Below are 25,493 nucleotides of genomic sequence, written 5' to 3'. Positions count from 1 at the left end.
AACACCCGCTTTTGCCTCCGAGCGAGCCCTAGGGGTTTCAGACAGGTGTGATGGACGTTATAACGTTGGTACTGTCTCTGGTTGTCTTGGCTATTTCAGCGCATCTTTTATTTGCGGGAAATTATCCAAATGCTCCACCATGCATAAAAGGATGGATCCCCTGGTTTGGTGTGGCATTCGAGTTTGGGAAATCTCCGCTGACTTTCATATCTCAAGCCAGAGATAAGGTAACAAACATCAGGTGGTTGGGCTATAGTATATGCTTTTACATCCACATTTGATGTTTATTCTGAATATTACGTTTTCGACCCTATTACCTAATTGTTTATTTGTTCGAATGCTACAGATATTGACCCACATAATCTCCGAGTTGTGATGGTGTCAACATTTTGTTTGATGTCTGACCTTGTGATATCGATGATAACTAATGTTCGCTTCTGCATCCCTGTGTTATACTTTGTCCACCCACCCCTCTCTCCCTCTCTCTCTCTCTCTCTCTCTCTCTCTCTCTCTCTCTCTCTCTTTCTCTCTCTCTCACTCTCTCTCGCCCACTCACACACTCACACACAAACAATTGTTATTGATCCAACTTAGCTTCGCCAAATTCAGATAGGTCTATAAGATATATGGATAGATGATCATCAGCAGATAATGATGCCATGTCGCTGTGGGACTCTCAAAGTCCAAGGTCTTTGGTCTCTTCAGGAGCTCACCTCAATCTGCTGAACTCTGTGTCACATATGTGTAATTCAACAAACGTGGGTTTTATTGCCACCATTGTAATTGTAGCATTATCTCCCTAATTCATTAACTGCCTATATCAGCTTCAATCAATGATGCTCCTTCCTAGAAATCATGGGAGAGCACACATGAGCGATAAACCCTGAACCTATACACTCAGTGATGGTAGATTTGCTACACACATGGCTAGTCAAAACGCTAATATTGCCGAAAAAATACATTCAATCAACGAATTCTGCCACATGCCAAGCTCAGTTCCACTGTAAAGCTAGGAGCAGAATTTTGTGCCAGACTGCCCACGGCCTTCTCAACTTCATCACGGCCTATTGAGTTCACTTAGTAATTTATGTAACTGGGCCTTGGGGAGCTAGTTAGCAGCATGTGCTGACCCTGTTGATGCAAACCGTTGTGCAGGGAAATGACTGCTGTGCCAGGGGTTTTGTTATTTGGAGGGGTGGCCAAGTTGTATGAATGGGGCATTCGAAGTCGCACACTATAGTTATTCAGATGAGCATTCCTGTGATGTAGTGGCAATTTGGTTGTTTTGTTGTTCAGCTGTGTGTTATTACTATGTTGTACTCATGTTTCAACCTGTTTCAACCTGTTTCACTCCCTCCCGTTTTATTGATCTAATGTCAACGTTTATTTAACAAAGTTAATTCTGACAAACGCTGTCAGAATCCCTGATTAGGACTGTTGCTGCCATCAAGTTTTATCCATTTGTTTACACAATCTTGTCCAAAGAGCACTACCAGGTCTGTTTTCTTATCAAGAAGAAATTATAATGACTATAAAAATATTACAATTTGTATTTTCCAGTATGGACCTGTCTTCACTGTTGTTGCGGCTGGCAAGCGATTGACCTTTGTGACCCTTCATGAAGACTTTCGCACATTTTTCATGTCCAAAGATGTGGATTTTGAGCAGGCAGTCCAAGAGCCTGTCCATAACACAGGTGGGGTTTTACTGTGTGTGTTACAGTTTCCTGTGCTGAAACGTTAGTTGACTTTGGCCTTCGCTGGTCCACCTGCCGGTGGTTTCAGCCTTCTCCCCATAGGGTCAGATTACTCAGCTGCCACATTTAACATCTGACTGGAAGTGTTTAGAATTTTTGTTGTAGTAGTAGTAAATAATAAAACAAATTCTCAGTTTTCTCTGTTTTCAAGAGACATTAATGATCGATGGATTCTTGAAAGTGTCTTGCGAGTGTGTACTGAAAGATATATCCCCTCTGTACATTATTCATATTCTATCTACAGGCTCATAATAAATTATGAATAGACTATCTATTGTTTTACACTGATACTGACCAGCTCACTGACTGTTACAATAACAGAAGCTTCAAGCTGAATGGATTCAATTCACTTTACTTCACTTTAGTTATGTCCAAATGGGTTTAAAAGTGGCATGCAGACAACACAGCAACACAATAGAAACATAACCAACAACATAATACAGCAATGTGTTTCTCTCTCTGTAGCTTCCATCAGCAAGGAGAGTTTCTATAAGTTCCACCCAGCATGCAACACTCTGATCAAGGGCCGTCTGACCCCAGGCAATGTGGCTCAGCTGACTGACCACTTGTGTGAAGAGTTCAACGACCACCTGGAGACGCTGGGGGACCAGGGCTCTGGGGGACTCAACGAGCTGGTCAGGTAAACTACAGTGTCCCGGTACCCGATACTGAGTCTCTGACTGTGTATCTGTTCATCCCTTATGGAGAGGAGAGAGAGGTATGGCGAGTGTTCAGTAGGTATGAAACAGGAAAACATTTAGAAAAACAAGTGGCAGGAGTGCAATATGGATCACAAAATTGTCTTATTAGGATTGGTGTTAGGTTAACTAGCATTAGAATACGGTAACTGGCTGTGTGTTGAGGTTGTTTTCATAAGGTTGATCAACCCCTGGCATGTGACTGTGTAGTCCTATCCTTCTTTGATGAGTAATATACTATAGGGTGCTGCCAATCCTTTGTCCTGTCCACCACACCTATCGTTCAGGTCTCAGGAGTCATATTTCACAGCTGAAATAATATTACCTTTAGTGGAAGAACTACCTAAACCAGAATTTCTGGACTGACGGACATGACAGGAAGATGAAACATGACATGAAAGAAAGAATTAGGAAACATGTTAGGAGATAAAGGACTATTATGCACTTCTCACATTTGACTGGCTCATCATGTAACAGCACGGTCTGTTTTGCACTATTACCCTGTATTACACACAACTTTTCACACCCGTATATCTCTGGTGACAATCATCACTCAGACAACTCAAGAACCATTTTATGGGAAAAAAGAAAGAAAATGCTGAATTCCTGGTGATGTTACAGTGGTGAGTCTCGCAATGATGTTTTTCCAACATAATCCCTACACAGCAGTACCGATCTAAAGCCCTCTGACCAGACTGACCATTAGCCTCTATAATAGTCTTTGACTCGTCTCTCCTCTCATGTCTGACAGGGCCGTAATGTACCCTGCTGTGATGAGTAACCTACTGGGGAAGTATAACTCTCCAGGCAGTCCCTTTACCATGGAGCAGTTCAAGGAGAAGTTTGCCATCTACGACGAGGGCTTTGAGTACGGCTCCCAGCTACCAGACATGTTCCTCAGGTCAGTGTGGCACAGGCCTGGTTAGTCTGATAGTTGCTGTCTTCAAACTACTGTAGTAGGCAGGTGAATGGAGTGGGATATACATTTCATTGTGTATGTGTACATTGCTTAGGTGTAACATAAAACAATATAGATTGGACCAATACACTGTATATTTATATTGGACCTCGGTCCTGGCTAATATTAGTTTGTTCACATGAAAAAATAAACCAATGAACCAAATTATCCCACTGTTATGGAAGCAGTATAGAGTTTATTTACTAAGGACTACGCGCTTAAAGCAAATCCCAGGAAATTAAGGGCAAAACCTTTGTGTTGAGATGTACTGTATAGTTGGCCTATCTAAGAATAAACAAGACAGTCTGACCAGACTGTTGATTTAGGTTAAAAGCTACCTTTATTGACATAGTGTGGATGTGATACTCATGTGAGGGTAGGGTACAAGGTAGCTTTGGAAAGCAAGCCTTCAGTAGTCGAGTAAATGAGACAGGATTTTGGAAGGCTGGCCATGTGAGATTAGGCACAAGGCTACAGCACTGTCTGTTTTCTAAATAGTTGTATTTTTGGGGCAGGGAATGGGCCAGTTCCAAATGCTGGCTTCTGTCTCTATTGGGGAACATGGTGGTCAAAGCAGAGGATGATGAGACATCCAGTGAATCAGGCAACAGGGTGAGTCCTATCTTTGAATAGAGAACAATACCGTTTTAAATGCTCGATCATTGTACTATGATTTTATTGAATGGATGATTCATTTGCATATTGGACATTTGACATTTTGACATTGACTCGAGTCTCATAACTCAACAGTTGGTGTCTGACATTGTCATTTTATTTTAATCATTTCGCCAAGGTTGTCTCCTGTAGATGGATGTAATGATAATTCTTTATGGGACGAGATGCACTTTTTACCCACCTTGGCAGTTGTCCCAGTTAGGATATGAATCATATTGTCACTCATTCGTTATCAGCCCTAAAGATTCTCTATATATCATCTTGATAAAAGCTTCTGATTGATGAACGGTCATTGGACCAGGCGAAACCTTTAAAATGAGCATCCTGATTCCAGAACAGCACCTGTACCAGCCAGCTAAGATTGATCTTACTGATGTTCCTGGCCTGCATACTGGTGTTCTAACTTCTAGTTAGTGCAATATTTGGCTCTTTTGTCACAGGTTAGAGGTCATCATGGAGTGTTATCCCTGAGGGTGCCACTGGAGGGCATCCTTATGTTTCTAGTGTCCAGGTGAGCCTGATTGGGATTATTGGGTTCACCTGGTTTAGGACTATATAGGTTCCTCTATGGAACTGGGCCGGTTGCTCAGGTCTCTTGTCTTGTACTCATGTGCACTTGCTTTTCCTGTGAATACTTCAGTAAACATTCTGGATTTACCCTCACCTCTGCCTGCTGTGTTTCTCTGCGCCTGGGTCCGAGTTCGTACTAGAGTTATTGTCACAGTAGACCTGAGACAAAAATGGACCCAGCAGAGATTTCTCCGTCATCCGAGGGACACTCCGAGCTCCACCACCTGCGGTCGGCTCTCACTCACCATGGAGCTGTGATTGGTCGCCATGAGGCGCGGCTGAAGACATTGTCGGAGGATTTAGGAACTCTTGTGTTCACTCTGCAGACCAGACAGACGGGAGCAACGGTTGCTGCACCCGTGGTGGTTCCTAACCCTCCACTTTCTACCAGTTCATCATCTCCCTCCCTTCGGGAGCCTCATCTCCCGGCACCGGAGCGCTATGAGGGGCATCCTGGGAGGTGTCGTGGGTTCCTGCTCTAATGTTCGCTGGTCTTCGAGCTGCAGGCATCAACGTTTCCCGCCGAGCGTTCCAGAGTGGCATATGTCATCGCCTTGCTCTCAGGATGGGCTCTGGCCCGATTACGTCCTGATTACACCATTGATTTTCGGACGTTCGCTGCTGAGAGCGGTTGGAATACAGAGGCACTTCACTCAGTCTTTCTGAACAGACTCAGCGAGGTTCTCAAGGATGAACTGGCTTCCCAGGACAACCTTGACACTCTGGAGGAGCTTATCGTTCTGGCCATCCGGATTGCAACCGGCTTCGGGAACGTCGTCATGAGAGGACGGAAGGATTCCGAGTTGGTTCCAGTGTTTCTTGCTCCGCTAAGGGAGGCGATTATTCATTTGGGCCATTGCCATATGCTGGGCCTGCTGGTCCGATATCCTGTCATAGTTCTCAATTTGGCTCTGGTTCCCCATCATATCCTTCAGAGGAGCCGGGGCAATTGGAACGCACGAGACTTTCCGTTCTGGAGAGAAGGCGCAGGATTAACGAGCAACGTTGCCTTTACTGTGGACAGTCTGGACATTTCCGGGCCTCCTGTCCCGAGCTGACGGGAGAACGGGATGACCCGTCAGTAAACGGGAGAATACTGGGGAGTCAGATAGTCTCCAGCTGCCGACACGGCACGCACCTTGCTTCCGGCCAATCTGCGGTGGGACAATGGGCAGTTGGACATTTCTGCTTTCATAGACTCTGGGGCTACCGGCTGTTTTCTGGATTGCACATTAGCTCGCCAACAGAGGCTGCCACTCACTGTGCTGGACACTCCATTGTCGGTCACTGCACTGGATGGTCAACCCCTAGCGTCTGGGAAGGTGAAGCAACTCACCATGCCTATTCAGCTACGAGTTCTGGATTGACCATGTGGAGCTTATCCAGTTTCATCTGGTGAACTCGCCTGAGCTTCCCCTGGTTCTTGGACATCTGTGGCTTTCCACCCATAATCCTCAGATTGACTGGCCTTTGGGAGAGTTCTGAGATGGAATCCTTCATGCCATTTTACCTGCCAGCAACTCTCTCCAGACCTTTCTGGTCCTGCTCGTCTGGAGACTTCCGACTCTCCTGTTCCTCCAGCTGGGAGTGACAAGCCTGATCTTTCCTGCGCACCTCGGGATTACTGGGATTTGGGTCAGGCCTTCAGCAAACAAAGGGCCAGCAAATTACCTCACAGGCCCTACGATTGTGCCATCAACCTCCTGCGTCCAGGCCAGATGGTGTGACTTCCGGTGCCGACAGAGATGGCCTTCTCGCTTCGCGTTCCTAGGAAACTATGCCGTATTTTGTTTTTTTTACGTGTTATTTCTTACATTGGTACCCCAGGTAATCTTAGGTTTTATTACATACAGTCGGGAGGAACTACTGAATATAAGAGCAACGTCAACTCACCATCATTACGACCAGGAATATGACTTTCCCGAAGCGGATCCTGTGTTTTGCCTTCCACCCAGGACAATGGATCTGATCCCAGCCGGCGAACCTAAACAACGTCGCCGTAAAAGGGGCAAACGAAGCGGTCTTCTGGTCAGGCTCCGGAGACGGGCACATCGCGCAGCACTCCCTAGCATACTACTCGCCAATGTCCAGTCTCTTGACAACAAGGTTGATGAAATCCAAGCATGGGTTGCCTTCCAGAGAGACATCAGAGACTGTAACGTTCTTTGCTTCACGGAAACATGGCTCACTCGAGAGACGCTATCGGAGTCGGTGCAGCCAGCTGGTTTCTTCACGCATCGCGCCGACAGAAACAAGCATCTTTCTGGTAAGAAGAGGGGCGGGGGGTATGCCTTATGATTAACGAGACGTGGTGTGATCATAACAACATACAGGAACTCAAGTCCTTCTGTTCACCTGACTTAGAATTCCTCACAATCAAATGTCGACCGCATTATCTACCAAGGGAATTCTCTTTGATTATAATCACAGCCGTATATATTCCCCCCCAAGCAGACACATCAATGGCCCTGAACAAACTTTATTTGACTCTGTGTAAACTGGAAACCACATATCCTGAGGCGGAATTCATTGTAGCTGGGGATTTTAACAAGGCTAATCTGAAAACAAGACTCCCTAAATTCTATCAGCATATTGATTGCGCAACCAGGGCTGGTAAAATCCTGGATCATTGTTATTCTAACTTTCGCGACGCATATAAGGCCCTCCCCCACCCTCCTTTCGGAAAAGCTGACCACGACTCCATTTTGTTGCTTCCAGCCTACAGACAGAAACTAAAACAAGAAGCTCCCGCACTCAGGTCTGTTCAATGCTGGTCCGACCAATCTGATTCCACGCTTCAAGACTGCTTCGATCACGTGGATTGGGATATGTTCCGCATTGCGTCCAACAACAACATTGACGAATACGCTGATTCGGTGATTCTGCTGTTCATTAGAAAGTGCATCGGCGATGTCATACCCACAGCAACTATTAAAACATTCCCAAACCAGAAACCGTGGATTGATGGCAGCATTCGCTCGAAACTGAAAGCGCGAACCACTGCTTTTAACCAGGGCAAGGTGACCGGAAACATGACCGAATACAAACAGTGTAGCTATTCCCTCAGCAAATCAAACAAGCTAAGCGTCAGTATAGAGACAAAGTAGAGTTGCAATTCAACGGCTCAGACACAAGAGGTATGTGGCAGGGTCTACAGTCAATCACGGATTACAAAAAGTAAACCAGCCCCGTTGCGGACCAGGATGTCTTGCTCCCAGACAGACTATATAACTTCTTTGCTCGCTTTGAGGACAATACAGTGCCACTGATACGGCCCGCTACCAAAACCTGCGGACTCTCCTTCACTGCAGCCGACGTGAGTAAAACATTTAAACGTGTTAACCCTCGCAAGGCTGCAGGCACAGACGGCATTCCCAGCCGCGTCCTCAGAGCATGCGCAGACCAGCTGGCTGGTGTGTTTACGTACATATTCAATCAATCCTTATCCCAGTCTGCTGTTCCCACATGCTTCAAGAGGGCCACCATTGTTCCTGTTTCCAAGAAAGCTAAGGTAACTGAGCTAAACGACTACCACCCCGTAGCACTCACTTCCGTCATCATGAAGTGCTTTGAGAGACTAGTCAAGGACCATATCACCTCCACCCTACCTGACACCCTAGACCCACTCCAATTTGCTTACCGCCCCAATAGGTCCACAGACGACGCAATCGCAACCACACTGCACACTGCCCTAACCCATCTGGACAAGAGGAATACCTATGTGAGAATGCTGTTCATCGACTACAGCTCAGCATTTAACACCATAGTACCCTCCAAACTCGTCATCAAGCTCGAGACCCTGGGTCTCGACCCCGCCCTGTGCAACTGGGTACTGGACTTCCTGACGTGCCGCCCCCAGGTGGTGAGGGTAGGTAACAACATCTCCACCCTGCTGATCCTCAACACTGGGGCCCCACAAGGGTGCGTTCTGAGCCCTCTCCTGTACTCCCTGTTCACCCACGACTGCGTGGCCATGCACGCCTCCAACTCAATCATCAAGTTTGCGGACGACACTACAGTGTTAGGCTTGATTACCAACAACGACGAGACGGCCTACAGGGAGGAGGTGAGGGCCCTCGGAGTGTGGTGTCAGGAAAATAACCTCACACTCAACGTCAACAAAACAAAGGAGATGATTGTGGACTTCAGGAAACAGCAGAGGGAGCACCCCCCTATCCACATCGAAGGGACAGTAGTGGAGAGGGTAGTATGTTTTAAGTTCCTCGGCTTACACATCACGGACAAACTGAATTGGTCCACCCACACAGACAGCGTTGTGAAGAAGGCGCAGCAGCGCCTCTTCAACCTCAGGAGGCTGAAGAAATTCGGCTTGTCACCAAAAGCACTCACAAACTTCTACAGATGCACAATCGAGAGCATCCTGTCGGGCTGTATCACCGCCTGGTACGGCAACTGCTCCGCCCACAACCGTAAGGCTCTCCAGAGGGTAGTGAGGTCTGCACAACGCATCACTGGGGGCAAACTACCTGCCCTCCAGGACACCTACACCACCCGATGTCACAGGAAGGCCATAAAGATCATCAAGGACAACAACCACCCGAGCCACTGCCTGTTCACCCCGCTATCATCCAGAAGGCGAGGTCAGAACAGGTGCATCAAAGCAGGGACTGAGAGACTGAAAAACAGCTTATATCTCAAGGCCATCAGACTGTTAAACAGCCACCACTAACATTGAGTGGCTGCTGCCAACATACTGACTCAACTCCAGCTCACTTTAATAATGGAAATTGATGGAAATTGATCAAAAATGTATCACTAGCCACTTTAAACAATGCCACTTAATATAATGTATATGTGTATACTATACTCTATATCATCTACTGCAACTTGCCATCTTTATGTAATACATGTATCACTAGCCACTTTAAACTATGCACTTTTATGTTTACATACCCTACATTACTCATCTCATATGTATATACTGTACTCGATACCATCTACTGCATCTTGCCTATGCCGTTCTGTACCATCACTCATTCATATATCTTTATGTACTTATTCTTTATCCCTTTACACTTGTGTGTATAAGGTAATAGTTGTAGAATTGTTAGGTTAGATTACTCGTTGGTTATTACTGCATTGTCGGAACTAGAAGCACAAGCATTTCGCTACACTCGCATTAACATCTGCATGTGACAAATAACATTTGATTTGATTTGATGGTCTGTCTGTCTACTAGGGACCTGCCTCTACGCGTGGAATCTAGTTAGTTGGCACTCCAGTACGTTGGGCAATTCAAAATTCTACGGCACATCAATCAGTGGCCTACCGTCTTCATCTTCCCCGGTCCATGAGGGTTCATCCCACCTTCCACATCTCCAGACTTAAGCCCGTGGTATCCAGTCCCCTGGTTCCGGCCACTCGGCCTCCACCTCGGCCTCGCATGATAGCGGGACAGCCAGCCTACACGGTGCGGCGCATACTCTGCAGCCGTCAGATCCGGCGGGGGACTCAGTATCTTGTGGACTGGGAGGATTACGGCCCTGAGGAACAGTCCTGGGTTCCGGCCCGGGACATTTTGGACCCCGGACTCATTCGGGATTTCCGTCAACGTTCAGCTACCCTTGGTGGAACGTCGGGAGCCGTTCCCTGGGGGGGGGGGGGGGGGGGTCCTGTCACAGGTTAGAGGTCATCATGGAGTGTTATCCCTGAGGGTGCCACTGGAGGGCATCCTTATGTTTCTAGTGTCCAGGTGAGCCTGATTGGGATTATTGGGTTCACCTGGTTTAGGACTATATAGGTGGGCCGGTTGCTCAGGTCTCTTGTCTTGTACTCATGTGCACTTGCTTTGTTGTTTTTCCTGTGAATACTTCAGTAAACATTCTGGATTTACCCTCACCTCTGCCTGCTGTGTTTCTCTGCGCCTGGGTCTGAGTTCGTACTAGTTATTGTCACATCTTTAATGTATAACGAGTACGATAGATGCCATCGTATAGTGAAATTTCCAAGGGGATGAAATGTATAAAGTCTGTATTTCGCCTAACCTCATTGTAAATGATTGTATGTATGGCATTTTTGCAGACGTTACTGCAACACCTTGTCACCTTAATCACAGATAAATTCCTGCCCAACTATGGATTACTGATGTTATGGGCATCGCTTGCCAATGGAATTCCAGTGAGTAATTTTTACAAATCTTATTACTGATAAGCAGGGGCATCGTTTATATATGAATTAGATTTACGATCGCTACTCTTCACCTTCATCACCTGAGTTTTTAATCTGCCAGATACTCTAGTTAATTGGCATTTAAATTGGTTTGATTGGAGATATCATAATTATATTTGATATAAAATGTCTTTTGTTTAGATTACCTTCTGGGCTGTAGCCTTCATCTTGTCCAATCCCACAGTTTACCAGACAGCCATGGAGCAGATCAATGCAGCACTCAAAGACCAAGGTGTGAGCTACACTATGCTATCGCTCCTCTGTTTTATAGCCTCCCACTGACACATGCCCCATTAGCTTCTCTAACCTGCTGTACAGTACGTGAGGTCCTGATGACCTGGGGTAGATTGGGATATGGTGGTGGATGGAGTATTTTACCTTGGTAATGAATGAATGTGCCATTTGACCGTGTGGTTTTGCTGAGTAAACTTATGGCTGCTTCTAAGAATTCAATGATGTTGTTTTTGGCCCTGGTGTTACCATGACTGGAGATCTTAACACATACAATGGAAGATGAAGCAGTACAGTAATTGTCCCACATTGTCTCTCCATCTCATTTCGCTCCAGTCTGACTATGTCCCTAAACCTCCAGCAGATGTCATCAGTAGCGCAACACTCACCTGGCACACTTTTGAAGGCAGAAGTCCTGTTTCTAGGGAGTGATGATGATTATGCTCAGTGGTTTCAGTAATCTGAGAAGACTATATTCATGACATAGTAATTAAGTGAATTTTCAACAATCGGCCCCTTTGAGACTTTCAATTATACTTACATATGCATATCTCCTAATGAAATCCCACGGAATCCTAATGGGTCTGATATGTAATCATACCAGCTCAGTGATGCATACTGAAACAGCACAAGTTCAGTGGTAGACGGTTGTATCTTGTCAGTAGGTGTGTTTGTGTGTATATCTCACCAAGTGTGTGTGTTCGTTCCACCGTGTGTGTGTGTCCATGACAGACACCAGGAAGACCAAGGTGACCGCTGAAGAGCTGCAACAGATGCCCTATGTGAAGTGGTGCATCCTGGAAGCCATCCGGCTTCGGGCCCCTGGAGCCATCACACGCAGAGTGGTCCGACCCCTCAGGATACAGGTGGGCCTCCTGACCCCCGATAGACTCTGAAATAAGCTTTCCCTTCAAAGTCAAGCCTTAATTTACATAAATTGTACAGTATATGTAAAGTGGCGTGCATATGTGTGTATTCCTCTCTTCCAGAACTACGTCATTCCACCAGGGGACTTGTTAATGGTGTCTCCTTACTGGGCCCATCGGAACCCACATTACTTCCCTGAACCAGAGGAGTTCAAACCGGTAAGTACTAGACTAGACCTACCATATTTACCTTAAATGATATGGGATATTAACCTAATGATGAAGGGGATGCTCTCAAGTCAGTATTTCAACTTGGTGGGGCACAGTAAATACATGGAAAGGTAGTGAGTTGGATATTTTAGGGCACACACAAACCCACCTTAACACACAAGAGTTGTTGCTGTAGCATGTCTTTTGCATTTTTCATGCCTGTTTCTGTGCGTGTGTGTGCGCGTGTCAGCCTCCCCTGAGAGCCGGGCCGGAGCGTGCGTCAGCTCAGGCTTCCAACAGACGTGTAATGTAAAATGAATGACACTCGGTGGGGTGGGGGACATGACATTTATCACCGCAATGAACCTCCTCCTCTGTTGGTTAGCGTCCCCCTACCTGCAGACAGAAGAAATGCACTTGTATCTTCAACAGGAGTGCATTCCCGGGTCACGGACTATGTCTCCCTCATTCTTCTCTCTTAAAAACAGACTAAATATTTGAAGCCCCACATGCCTACGCTGCTGCAGTATAAATGGACTTTGAGAGCATTGGCAAATAATGTTATTTCTCCTCCTGCTTCAACAGTGCGGATGAGGGTGCTTGAAAACCAGGGCACGTATTTAGCCGCTTGACATATACCCGGAAAGGAGAGCTTTATTTTTGTTTCTGTGACATGGAGGAGTAGGTCAAAGGTCTAGGCTGTGAGGTAAACTGCAGCAGTGGTCAGAGACTGCAGGCGATTTAGTGAGTCAATGCCTTCTATCATCTTCAGTGAGGTTGGTATGTTTTGCTATGACAGGGGTTGAGTGAATAACCTATAGTAGCCACTTGGTCTATACAATAGTCTATGGTTTGTGGTGCATAATGCTATGTAATAACCGCTAACTCCAGGTTAGTAACAGTAGCCTTTCTATGTCACGTTGAATAAATGGAGACAGGCGCAGGAATTAGTAATAGGGGGGTTTGATACTCCACCCAAAATATACAACATGCCATGAAAAGGCACGGGGACGAAGCACAAAACTAACATGTATACAAAAACACAGGGATATAACCCAAACAACAGAGCGAGGTTAAACCTCTAATAAATATACGTAACGAGACCCATAATAACGAGTACACAATACACGCAGCACGAAAGCCAAAACAACAGAGCACAGGTACTCACAAGACCAATGGACATTGAACAATAACAAGACCAACGGACATGGAACAATAACAGACAATGGTGAACAGAGGGCACATGTATACAATTACCAATCAGGGGAAATGGGAACCAGGTGTGTGTAATGAAACAGTTCAGTGACGCCTAGAGGCCGGTGATGTAGACCTCCGGAACTGGTGCACTGAATGAGCAGCAGTACCGGGGGAATCCGTGACAGTACCCCCGACGCGCTACACCAACAGCGGGATGACACCAGCCTCGAGGACGACCCCAGGGACGCGGTGCAGGTCGGTCAGGGCCAGTTGCGTCGGTCGGACCATTCCCGCTGTCTCCATTTAGGGTCGGTTATTCTGTCATGTTGTATAAATGATTGGAGACAGGTGCAAGAATTTGTAATAAGGGGGTTCAAACCAGACCTCCGGAACTGGTGCACGGAATGAGCAGCAGTACCGGGGGAATCCGTGACATTCTAGTATTTTCTTATGACACACTGTGAAATTGGTGGACAGTTGCACTTTGGAACACGACTTCCAATCTATAAGTACAGCAGAGAATCATTCAGATGGTTTGAAATGACTGGTTGAAATCCATTTACTGCTCACAATGTAAAATGAAAACGTTCAAAGCAATCCAAACTTCCCTGTTCATGTGGTTTAAAATAGTATTGCTTGAAGCCCTTTTCTAGGATATAAATAAAGCTGAAATAAAATCTCTTCTCTTCCCACAGGAACGATGGGAGAAGGCAGATTTAGTAAAGAATGTCTTCTTGGAAGGGTTTGTGGCATTTGGAGGAGGCCGAAACCAGTGCCCAGGAAGGTTAGAAAAACAGACATGTTTTTTTCTTCAGAACACACACTAGACTATTCCCCCCTATCTGGGATACCTACTGCAGCCCTCATCCTCCACATACAACACCCATTCTGCCAGTCACAGTCTGTTAAAGGGCCCCAAAGCACACACGTCCCTGGGTCGCTCGTCTTTTCAGTTCACTGCAGTTAGCGACTGGAATGTGCTGCAAAAAACACTCAAACTGGACCGTTTTATCTCCATCTCTTCATTCAGACTCAATCATGGACACTCTCGCTGCTTTGCGTGATGTATTGTTGTCTCTACCTTTCTTGCCCTTTGTGCTGTTTGTGCCCAATAATGTTTGTACCAAGTTTTGTGCTGCTACCATGTTGTACTGCTGCCATGTTGTGTTGCTACCATGTTGTTGTCATGTTGTGTTGCTACCATGTTGTTGTCATGTTGTGTTTCTACCATGTTGTTGTCGTCATGTTGTGCTGCTACCATCATGTGCTGCTACCATGGTGTTGTCATGTTGTGTTACTACCATACTGTGTTTTCATGTGTTGCTGCCATGCTATGTTGTTGTCTTAGGTCTCTCTTTATGTAGTGTGTCTCTTGCCGTGATGTGTGTTTTATCCTATATTTTTATTTTAAATCCCAGCCCCCGTCCCCGCAGGAGGCTTTTTGCCTTTTTAGTAGGCTGTCATTGTAAATAAGAATTTGTTCATAACTAACTTGCCTAGTTAAATCAAAGTTATATATAAATAGTAGCTACTACCATCCTGCTAGTATCCATTCTCTTGCAAATCCAGCTAAGTAGAATTGAATCTGTCAAAAACAATGAATAAAGGCTTTGTGTTGGCACCAAATTGGCATTTAGAGGTATCGTATTGGATATGGCTTCCATGTATGATTTTGGGGGCGTTTTATATTTTTTGCTGGCTATTCTAGCCCTATTTTGCACCAGTAAAATAAGCATTGATAGCAATTTGTGAAGATCGATATACCACAGGCATATTATGTGGGTACTACAGTATTATTGCTGGTGTCTTACCCTGTCCTCCAGCCTCCTGCTGTGTCTGTCACTGTCTCTGGGGAGGTGGCTAGCTTGGGGCTCTGGGTTTGTATAGTTTGTATGGCTGTGCTGCGCTTTTGCCCCTGAATGTCAACCCTCTGGTCCTCTGGGGCCCTGACTGGGACATCAGCGGTGGTCCAGAGCGGCCGGGTGCGGCCAGGGGGGCGGTGTGACGTAAGCAGGGAAAAGATCAGGGCATGTTCCCAGCTGCACAGCAGGATCAAAGACACAGGCGTACTGTAGAGTGGGACTGACCTGTGACCCCTTTCTCTAGGACACACACAGACATAGTCATAACCTATGCATATTCAGACATGCTGAAAGAAATGGCAATGAAATGGCAATGACTTATCTGCCGTCCTTGAATATGTGCCTCTGTATTAACTCAAACAGAGAAAGTATGCTTTGTCAGTTGCACTGAGCAGACAGGCTACAAAGTAAGCCTTTGCGTTGGCCCACTAGCGCTCACTCACCACTGAGTCTTATTGTCATGCTAGAGCTAGCATCCTGCATCTCAGTGGTTAATTCACACAGGAGGCCGCTCAAATGATCACAGCCAGGGTACAGTGGTGGGAGGAGGGAGGGGAGAGGCACAGAAATAACTATGGGGAGCATGCCGTGTATGACACTCCCATATTTCATTCTTCCCATCCACCAATCCAGTCTAGTTTGATTCGGATGATTTTAGGAGATTGGCCTTGTGTCTGCGTCACTGACACAATACCCCGGTATGACTCACAGCAGTCACAGGGTGCAACTGAAGCAGTCTTCCAGGTTATGATCACTGATAAAGACCAGCACACAGCTTTTTCTTAAGTCCTCTCTACTGCTATTCTCTTTACTTCTGTCCTTTTCCCTAAAGCCCTGTTTGTTTTTCTCTCTCACTCTCTTTCCATCTCTCTCTCGCTATCCCTTCTGTCTTTCTCACCCTCTTGTCGGAGCACTCTGCTGTTTCAGCAGTGAATGTAGGAGAGGTAAAATGACACATTGGAATCAAACAAGAGCACCAGTTCCTACACCTTTAATTTCCTCTCTTCTTGTTGTGACAGCTCTGGGTTAGCCGGGAATGGCACCTCCATTGTGTCTGATAACCTGCTGAAATGCTAACAAAGATAGTGCCTCAAAGGAGAGAGTCTCTCAGTAAGAGAGACAGATGAAAAGGATGACTGGATCCAATCCCATTACCTTGAGTGTATGTTAGTTTCTCTGTGTCTGAGCTTACTGTTGTGTGTGTTAGGTTAGTTTGATATCACCAGTTGTTTGTTTTTTGGAGAAGTGAACATGTTAATCATGTGTTTTTAATTGTATCAACAGGTGGTATGCCATAATGGAACTCCACATGTTTGCTGCCTTGATTCTCTTCAAGTATGATGTCACTCTCATGGACCCGTTGCCTAAACCTGTAAGTTTGGAAACCACTTTCTCATTTTATGGGACTTTGAAAACATACATTAATTTAAATACTAATATTGAAGTCTCTAAAGTTAAATACTGTAGTGTACTGTAAGGGAAATGTTAATGTTTGTGCTTTTCTTATAACTAATTTCTGTTCTATTCATGTGCTGTTCTATAAATCAATTTCTGTGTTCATGCAAGTGGTTGACTGAACAAATCCTCACATCAGTAGCAGCAATTTGGCAGTACACCCATACCTTGTTTTGAGAACAAACAAAAGATATCTCACTTTCAAGGTCTCAGCTTAGAGAGAAGAAGCCTCTTGAGGTGTTAGTCGGTCACATGTTATGAACCAGTATTGGTCGGTCACATGAATGAGACAAAACGGTAATGATGAATTAATTACGCTAAATCATGCAAACATAACTTGTCTGTGTACAGCTGTATATAAGACAACTGCTGGGTCTGCCCTGGCAGAGCTCCTGATTGACATGTGTACTATGGTCCATTGAGTTGGTTGGAACCTCTCCAGCACGCTGACAAATAAACAATGATTCATTTAATATTGACTATGAATGTCCCTGTGTAAGAATTTCCATGACAGTATCACTACCAATTACTTCATGTCTATAATTTTCTACTCTCCCCAGAGCAATCTCCATCTGGTAGGGACCCAACAGCCTGAGACTCCCTGCACAGTGCAGTACAGACACCGGTAGAGCTGACCTGCCCTGCCCAGCAATGCCACACAAGGGCACTGTGCTCTACAGTCCTGTCCAAACACCTGACAAATAGTTTTTTATCAATGGAGCCACTTTCAGGAAGTTATTTAAAGAGCTTAGTTAAAAAGTTGTATATTTTAAAGAACTTATCTAGAACTTATATAATGATACTACTTCTGAAAATGCAGGAGATGGTGGAACCGTCTTCAAATGAATTGGTCTTTCCCTTTTTATTATTTTTACCCAACCAACAGTGTTTCTAACCGTACATTCCCTTCCTGCCCAGTCCAACACCTGATTATGGATTTGTACAGACATTGATCAGTATTTTGTGAGGTAATAGAATATAATCCGATAGATTCTGACCCATACAGAAAATATTCACTGCACGTGGCATCAGTATGAAACCTGTATTGTATTTATGCACTATTATTACTATGTACTGACCATTTTATATACGGCATCATACCTCACTTTATGAATACAGTCTGAGGTTGCTTTGCCTCAATATAGGCCTACTAGATCTGACTTGTCTTAATAAAGGGTTAAATAAAGGCAGTGATATTTTTACACCATATAATGTAGCCTTAAGTTTGTCGCTTAATTCTACTGGTATAGACCATCTCAAGGCCAGCCTGCTCTTAGATGCCCAAAACAAATACAAACTATTCTGAAGTGTGGAATCAGTGTGCACACATATTGATGCAATTGTAGCCTAGTACAAAGGAATGTTGATCGATCGGCCCCTGGGATTGTCAGTGATGGCCATTAGTGTACAGTGGTCTATTTGAATAGGTATGGATTGTCCGGTCACAGGTTTAGACTTGTTTACAAGAGGAAATATGTCTGCCTAATGAAATGGTCTTATTGATGTGCGAGAACAGTGCTGAAGATGGAGGTTGATTAAGGTTAGAAAGTTAGGCTACTGGACACACTTGAATGTTTTGTTTTTTATTCATCAATTATTGATAGCCTGTGTTCATTCATGCACTCATTAAATGCACTGACAGTCTTTGGTTATACATTTCAAAATGGTGATGAATCATTACCATTAGGCCTAGCATAGCATAGGCCTACAATAAATGCATGGCAACTGTTTCAACTGTCAGTGTTCAATGAATAAACATGCTCAAAGGGCTAAAATATTCCCAGACAACAGACGTTTATAAATGATACCGATCATCAATTTAGGCTACCTGAGCAAACTGAGAGACGTGCTTAGGAATCTGTCAAAAATGCACATTATTTGCGTAACCTATCATGACTGCAATAAATTGTCGTAACACATGTTTGATTTGATTCGATATGAAGCCAGCAAACACCCGCCCGCAAGGACGGCTACCTGTGAAAGCACAGCAACATCCATCCAGAAGGCTCGCCAAAGCTCTGACGTAGTCTCCACCTTTGTTAAATTGACACTCCGCTCTCTGGTAGACTATTGGTCAAAGAATGCCCCCTGTGGACATAGCTGTATTTCATTACTGGGTAACAAACATCATTTGGATGCCGGAGGACAGTCATTGGTGAGTCAAACTGTCTGCAAAAACGTCAGGAGATTATCGGCGCGCAGCTGGGATGCAAGGTTGATTCACAAAGAAGAGTGAGGAGGTAGAGAGACAACGCCGAAGACACCACAGTCGGACCGAATCACACCGCACAGGTAGAGAGAGAAGCGATGGCGACTCGGGTTTCGCATATCGCGTTTCTATGTGGAACATTGACAGTAGCCTAATGCAAACAAGTGTGTCGCTTGCGTTGCATTGAAGTTGTTGGGTGTGTAGGGTAGTGTCAGCGGGTGGGAAAGTGCTCTAACTTGCAAGCGAATGACTTTCACCGAGACTTGAATAGAGGTTACAATGGGATTTTGTTTAGCGGCGATGATGGAATTGTCCTGTCCCCCAAAATAGGCAGATTTTAGCTATATGATTTTCTTTAAATGTATTTAGTTTAGCCATCCATTTATGTTGCCTGGCAATTTAGAGGTTATGTAGCCTACCTCCTTTCCCCCAATGTAACCCCTATGATGTTTTAGTGACATTGACAGTTTCTGAGACCGAAATACCAGCTGTCAACGCAACGCGTCTCTTTGAACATCATGACAGCCACTCTTGACTTTACAAGCAGTTTAGAAAACCTCCAAATAATTGTCTGTTCATCTTGAATTATTGTTCAACATCCTACTGGAAAAGTAGGCTACATGTAGCCAATAGATGTATAGCATATTGATAGATTGTATAAGACCTGAGGTAGGCTATCGGGTGTGAGGTATGATTCAGTTGTTTCCACTATTCTTCCCCATGAGAAAGTTGTGTTGTTCCGACAGCCAAAGAGCGGTCCCTCCAGACATTCTCCCTCTGACACCAACAGGTTGCTATTGGTTAAACCTCTGCAGATATGACTCATTGAAAGTCTGAATGAATATGTCTGCCTCATATTGCTGCTTCCTTGTGGGGATACATATGATTGATCTAGCTGTTGCATAGACTGTCAGTAACTAGCTGAGAATTCTTCTCGACTCCACGAAGCTGAGAATTATCAGCTAGTCGGTAACTAAATGGTTACATTCATGATTACATTCAGTAAGCAATATTGCATGCCACTTTTTATAAACTGGGGTGGTTCGAGCCATGAATGCTATTTGGCTGACAGCCATGGTATATCAGACCATATACTACGGGTATGACAACATTTATTTTTACTGGTCTAGTTATGTTGGTAACCAGTTTATAATAGCAATAAGGCACCTCGGGGGTTTGTAATATATGGCCAATATACCACCGCTAAGGGCTGTGACCAGGCACTCTGTGATGCGTGTTGCCTAAGAACAGCCCTTAGCCGTGGTATATTGGCCATATACCACACCTCCTCGGGTCTTATTGCTTAATTATAGCATTGTAACAATTGTAGCCTACATGTTTTTCCTTTGTACCTTGATATGATTGATGGTATGTTAGTAACTTCTTCATCAGATGATTTTATGAACAAAAGGTTATCATTATCAAGCCATATGGTGCCAGCTGCATCACCACCACTACCATCCCTCTTTCACGCTCTCTCTCTCTCTCTCTCAAAATTCAAAATTCAAGCTGCTTTATTGGCATGAAAAACATTGTGTCAATATTGCCAAAGCAACAATGTATACAATATACATTGTAATAAAAAATTAAAAAATTAAACTATAACTAACTTATAACTAAATAACGGTCAACTTCACCATTACATCGGTACTACAACTACTATCATCATTACCACCACTACCACCACCACCATCATTAAACTGCTATCATTACCATTACCACCCATACCACTACTATTTGGAATGATAAACAACAATAATAATCTCTCTCTCTCTCTCTCTCTCTCTCTCTCTCTCTCTCTCTCTCTCTCTCTCTCTTTCACTCTCTCTCTCTCTCTCTCTCTCTCTTTCACTCTCTCTCTCTCTCTCTCTCTCTATATCGCTCTCTTTCACTCTCTATCTGTGGGATAGAGCAGATAAGCATGTTTCACCCATGAGATCAGTGAAATGGAACAATTGACAATTGGAATGTTCCACAATGGGCCAATAAATATAGCCTAATGATTTTAGTCATTGACCTTGTGGTTTGTCTAATGTTCCTTGCCTCATAGTTAGCATAGTTAGTTTGTAGAACAGTCATTTGATGGTCCATTGATTCCATTCATAATGAGAGATCATTTGCATTAAGCCTTGTTTATCATTCTGATTATTTGGAAAGTACAGTGCTTAATTAATGTATTCAATCTAATCAGTCATCTTTCATCTGAGATGATGAGTAAACAAGTATACAAGTGACTAATGGGAGTGGCATGGAGAGTCAGTCAGACAGACAGTCAGACAGACAGACTGCTGCACCTCAAAGGCTGTTGACTCTCAGTTCTGAATGCCTCATTCTATTCTCTGGACCTGTTCAACTCTGACTGTCAAAACCAAACTCATATCCTCTTCAGCAGAGACGTGTGTGTGTGTGTGTGTGTGTGTGTGTGTGTGTGTGTGTGTGTGTGTGTGTGTGTGTGTGTGTGTGTGTGTGTGTGTGTGTGTGTGTGTGTGTGTGTGTGTGTGTGTCAGGAGAGAATGACTGCCCCCTCCCATTGAAGCCATGGAAGTTCAAGGTCGACAACTGTACTGCAGGCATTGTTAGCAGAAAACAGGATCCCCATTAGAGTGAATGTGGTGAATCTTCTTGTAAATATATTTTTTTTATCAAAGACAATAATTGCTTCTAATACACCAGATATGTATGTTCTTGAACAGATTATTTAAAAATCGCACACAGAAGAAGTTGTAAGGATAATTTAGTAGCTAATGGCAGCCTGTAGTAACCCGGTCGGCCTTCAACTTGAGTTAATCAATGAGAGGGGACAGCACTGAGCTAGCCTGCACATGTTATGTCTCCATTAGACGCCATCACAGATAGAACAATGACACAGATATTTCACCGGATTTAATGTGAAGCATACGGTTGGCGTTTCCAGTCACTACCAAATATGGTGATGAGAGGAAGCTCAGTGGCTGGCAGTGGGAGAAGATGGAGCGAGATGGATTTTGGTCGACATTCTGCTCATTTTCTCATCGATAAAACATTTGATCTCCATACAGTTTTCAGTTTCCAAAACTAGAATCTGTAACAAACAGAGTGGACTGCGTTTTGTAGACTTTACCCTTTGCCAAAGTTTCAAAACAAATTGCGTTGTTTAGAAGGAATGCAAGGGCCAATTGGGGTATTGCACACAAGCACTTCACAGAGTAGGCGTTCCCTAACGGAAATATGCAAATAAATGATAGAACACGCCAATAGGAACTCACTGGCTCGTGCTTGTCTCTGCCCACCTCCTTGCTTATTCTGCCCACTATGATTAATTTGCTCCCATTGGAAACGACAGGCTCTGGTCTATCTTGGGTTAGTTATAAAAATCTTTGACGCCGTCTTAACCGACTTCATTTGGCTTCAATGCGCTATTGAGTCTTCACATAGCAATGAATAGTGTGACTTGATCGATGGCTTTGTCCATTCATATATGTGTGTGTGTGTGTGTGTGTGTGTGTGTGTGTGTGTGTGTGTGTGTGTGTGTGTGTGTGTGTGTGTGTGTGTGTGTGTGTGTGTGTGTGTGTGTGTGTGTGTGTGTGTGTGTGTGTGTGTGTGTGTGTGTGTGTGTGCGCATGCATGTGGGGGAGAGAGGGAGCATCCGTGTGTGTGTGTGTGTTCTTGTTTTGTCTCTCCTAACAGCCTTGTCTCAGACCACAGGGCACAATGCTGATATTGAAATGAAATAGGGCCCTGTCTGTCTGGAACACTTCAATTTAATCAAGCACCCCAGCAATCTGTGGATTTCATTAGTGTTGCAGCTATTTACAACAGCGTTTACACAGGCCAGGAATGATCCAGACAGCCACAGTCGCTATCTATAGCCTTTTGTGAGTGTGTGTGTTTGTGTTTGTGTGTGTCCACAACAGTGTGTTTGTGTGTGTGTATGTTTGTGTGTGTCCACTGTCCATAACAGTGTGTTTGTCTGTGTGTGTGTTTCCACTGTCCATAACAGAGTGTGTGTGTGTGTGTGACGAGTGATGTGCTGATCCTAAAATAGCCACGGGATGTGTGTGAGTATGAGGCTGCTGGTGACAGTGCAGGCTTGCCAGCGGACTGGAGATGTCATGGTCTATTAATGACAGGGAAACCGTGACAAGCACCTAATTCCTTCACGTCTCCATATCTCCTTCTCACCTCTGTTGTATCTGCTCTACTCCTATACTCTACCTCTCTCCATCCTCCACTCTCACCCGCCAATCCTCCTCTCCACTCCTCTCCTCCATCCCTCCTCCTTCCTTCCTCCACTCCTTCCCTCATCACACCTCTGTGGGATCACCCATCTCTAAGCCCATCACCTAACCTTTTGGCAGAGTATTAGTGGCCTGGGCCAGAGGTTAACATCTGTTGGCTTGGGGTTGGAGAGGTTAACACTCTCTATTCTCTCTTTCTCTCTGTCTCTCTATTTCTCTCTCTCTATTCTCTCTCTCTCTGTCTTTCTGTGTTGTTTTAACTGCTTGTGGAGGTGGACTGTTTTAGAAGTCATCGGTGGTTGTGAGATCAGATCACCATTAATACGCTGTCTAACAACACTTTCCACTCTGTGACTATGGAATGAATCCTGTCAGGTGCACTTCAGATATATGGTCAAATATATAGATGAGGAAGAGAGGAGGGAGAGGTGGGAGGACAGGGGTTCACAACCAAGATGATGTCATAGTAAGACAATCTGTGAGGTTAAGCCTCAGAACACGTTTGTTATTTTCGAACAAGAGCTAAAGATACAGCTAGTCCTGTGTGTATTTAACTGAGTGTGAGCTCTGTATTCAGTTACATCAGTGGTCAGTTAGCCTTCAAGTGAACTGGTACAGAGGAGAGTTTGACTGTCCACTTCTTCCCCCTAGGAGCCATCACAGCATTTGGACTGAGCACACCCATATCTCTCTCTCTCTCTCTCTCTCTCTCTCTCTCTCTCTCTCTCTCTCTCTCTCTCTCTCTCTCTGTAGCCATGAAGGGGGAGCATTTATTTTCCAACCTGAGAAACGCCACGTTCTACCAGCGGGTCTACCTACTGGGGGGCGAGGAGCTGCTGGTACTGCAAAGCACTGTGGGACATCCCGCGCTGGGCGACAGCTTCCACCAGATCACCGACTTTAACGACCTGCCCACCTCCCTTTTCGCCTGCAACGTGGACCAGTCTGTGTTTGAGGACCAGGAGGGCAAGGTAAGGTCAAACCACTCTCTTCTTATTCACGGGGGAGAGAGTTGCTCAATGTCCCCCTGCTATTTTCACTTAGGCCTAGTTGGTTCTCTTGTTTGGCTTGTCTAAGGAAAAGTGATTCAAGGTGATAAAACTGTAAAGGTCACATTGTCCATGAGATTGACCTTGTTTATCCTCCTGGTCCATGCATCCACCACAGTTGTTGTTATTTATGGTACGATGGTTTTCTTGGTACTGTATTTCTTGGTGCCCTCTGGTCCGTATGGCATAAAGTTGATTCATCTCAGGGGCGGTTCATCTTCTGAGAGCTATTGAGGGCAATTTGCCCTTGGCAAAGAAACACACAGTGAATATCTCTCTGACCTACTGTACTCCACTCTGTGGATGCCTGGCAGCCATTTTCTACATTTATCTGGTGTCATCTCTCCCTGGCCGTCTTCGTACTCAACGCTGTCCTCATAATCCACCATTACCCGGGGTTGGCCTGTCAGGCCTGTTATGTCATCCAGTTTCCCCCGAGTGGCGCAGCGGTCTAAGGCACTGCATCTCAGTGCTAGAGGCGTCACTACAGACACCCTGGTTCGATTCCAGGCTGTATCACAACCTGCCGTGATTGGGGCTCTTGTGTGACCATTTTGGTTGCATATGCTCCTAAATATTTAGCTGTGTGACCTGGAAACACAAACACAGTGTTCCCCACACCAATTTAATTTGTTACTGTTGTAATGATTCGCTCTACGGTTGTTTCTGAGTGCACTAGAGTAAAAAGCGAGTGCATATTCGTTACCATCATGGTTGTACCGCAGCAAATCTAACGGCTTATTTCTACCCCCAACAGTTTACAAGATATGACACACATCTAAAAAAAAGAATCTTCCTATGGCGGATTGGCGGGCCGCATTTTACATTCAGAAACCATGTCGCGGGTCGTTCTAAAATGTCTCGCGGCCCATTTGTTTACACCTTGTTTCGTCATGTTACTTCATTAGCTAGCTAACGAACAACCTGGTAACTTTACTAGTAGACTATATCTGAATATCTGGGGGCACAGAGAGAAAGGGGTATCTTCTTCAGGAGATCACTGATCATAGCAATGAATGAATGAATGACTGATCTCTTGCATATCATCACTCACAAACATGATGTTCTTAAAGAGACGGTGTACACATTTCAACATAATGCATCTCAATATAGTGCTTTTCCACAACGCAGACACCTAACATTCCACACATGACTTTGTAAGTTCAATGACAGTTATTTGTATCATTTTAGCTTGATATAATACACATGTATTTAAAGGGTTACATTGGTTTCTAGGGCACAACATGTGCTTCAGAAGTAGCTGGAATACATATAGGCCCCAATATAGATTATACAGTACCAGTCAAGTTTGGACACATCTACTCATTCCAGGGATTTCCTTTATTTTTAC

The 25,493-nt window shown here is 44.7% G+C and overlaps 2 protein-coding genes across 2 annotated transcripts in view; both read left to right on the top strand.

Annotated features, from left to right (window-relative positions):
- The first annotated feature begins 3 nt into the window (after positions 1–3).
- Positions 4–18,397, top strand: LOC120019764 (24-hydroxycholesterol 7-alpha-hydroxylase). Its single transcript, XM_038963201.1, has 12 exons — positions 4–227; positions 1,561–1,696; positions 2,222–2,396; positions 3,206–3,355; positions 3,928–4,024; positions 10,700–10,795; positions 10,988–11,078; positions 11,810–11,943; positions 12,067–12,162; positions 14,046–14,134; positions 16,497–16,584; positions 17,228–18,397. Exons 1-12 carry the CDS (start codon positions 51–53, stop codon positions 17,294–17,296), a joined length of 1,398 nt encoding a protein of 465 aa, XP_038819129.1. The 5' UTR covers positions 4–50; the 3' UTR covers positions 17,297–18,397.
- A 353-nt stretch (positions 18,398–18,750) lies between these two features.
- The window catches only part of rcan2 (regulator of calcineurin 2), a 120,555-nt gene continuing 113,812 nt past the window's right edge, over positions 18,751–25,493 (top strand). The window contains exons 1-2 of the mRNA XM_038963199.1: positions 18,751–18,959; positions 23,847–24,064. Of these exons, the coding sequence (XP_038819127.1) occupies positions 23,849–24,064 (216 nt within the window). The 5' untranslated portion in view covers positions 18,751–18,959; positions 23,847–23,848. The remainder of the gene's footprint in view (positions 18,960–23,846; positions 24,065–25,493) is intronic.

This window comes from Salvelinus namaycush, chromosome 24 (assembly GCF_016432855.1).
Source record: "Salvelinus namaycush isolate Seneca chromosome 24, SaNama_1.0, whole genome shotgun sequence".
Taxonomy (NCBI): domain Eukaryota; kingdom Metazoa; phylum Chordata; class Actinopteri; order Salmoniformes; family Salmonidae; genus Salvelinus; species Salvelinus namaycush.
The sequence above is the reverse complement of the archived record's forward strand: the minus strand, read 5'-3'. Positions and strand labels throughout refer to the sequence as shown.

Bases quoted from the DNA above. Each gene is read 5' to 3' on its own strand.
- LOC120019764 (XM_038963201.1), top strand. From the start codon at position 51: ATGGACGTTATAACGTTGGTACTGTCTCTGGTTGTCTTGGCTATTTCA. The intron at 1,697-2,221 runs GTGGGGTTTTAC...CTCTCTCTGTAG, and splicing joins AGAGCCTGTCCATAACACAG to CTTCCATCAGCAAGGAGAGT. The intron at 11,944-12,066 runs GTGGGCCTCCTG...CCTCTCTTCCAG, and splicing joins TCCGACCCCTCAGGATACAG to AACTACGTCATTCCACCAGG.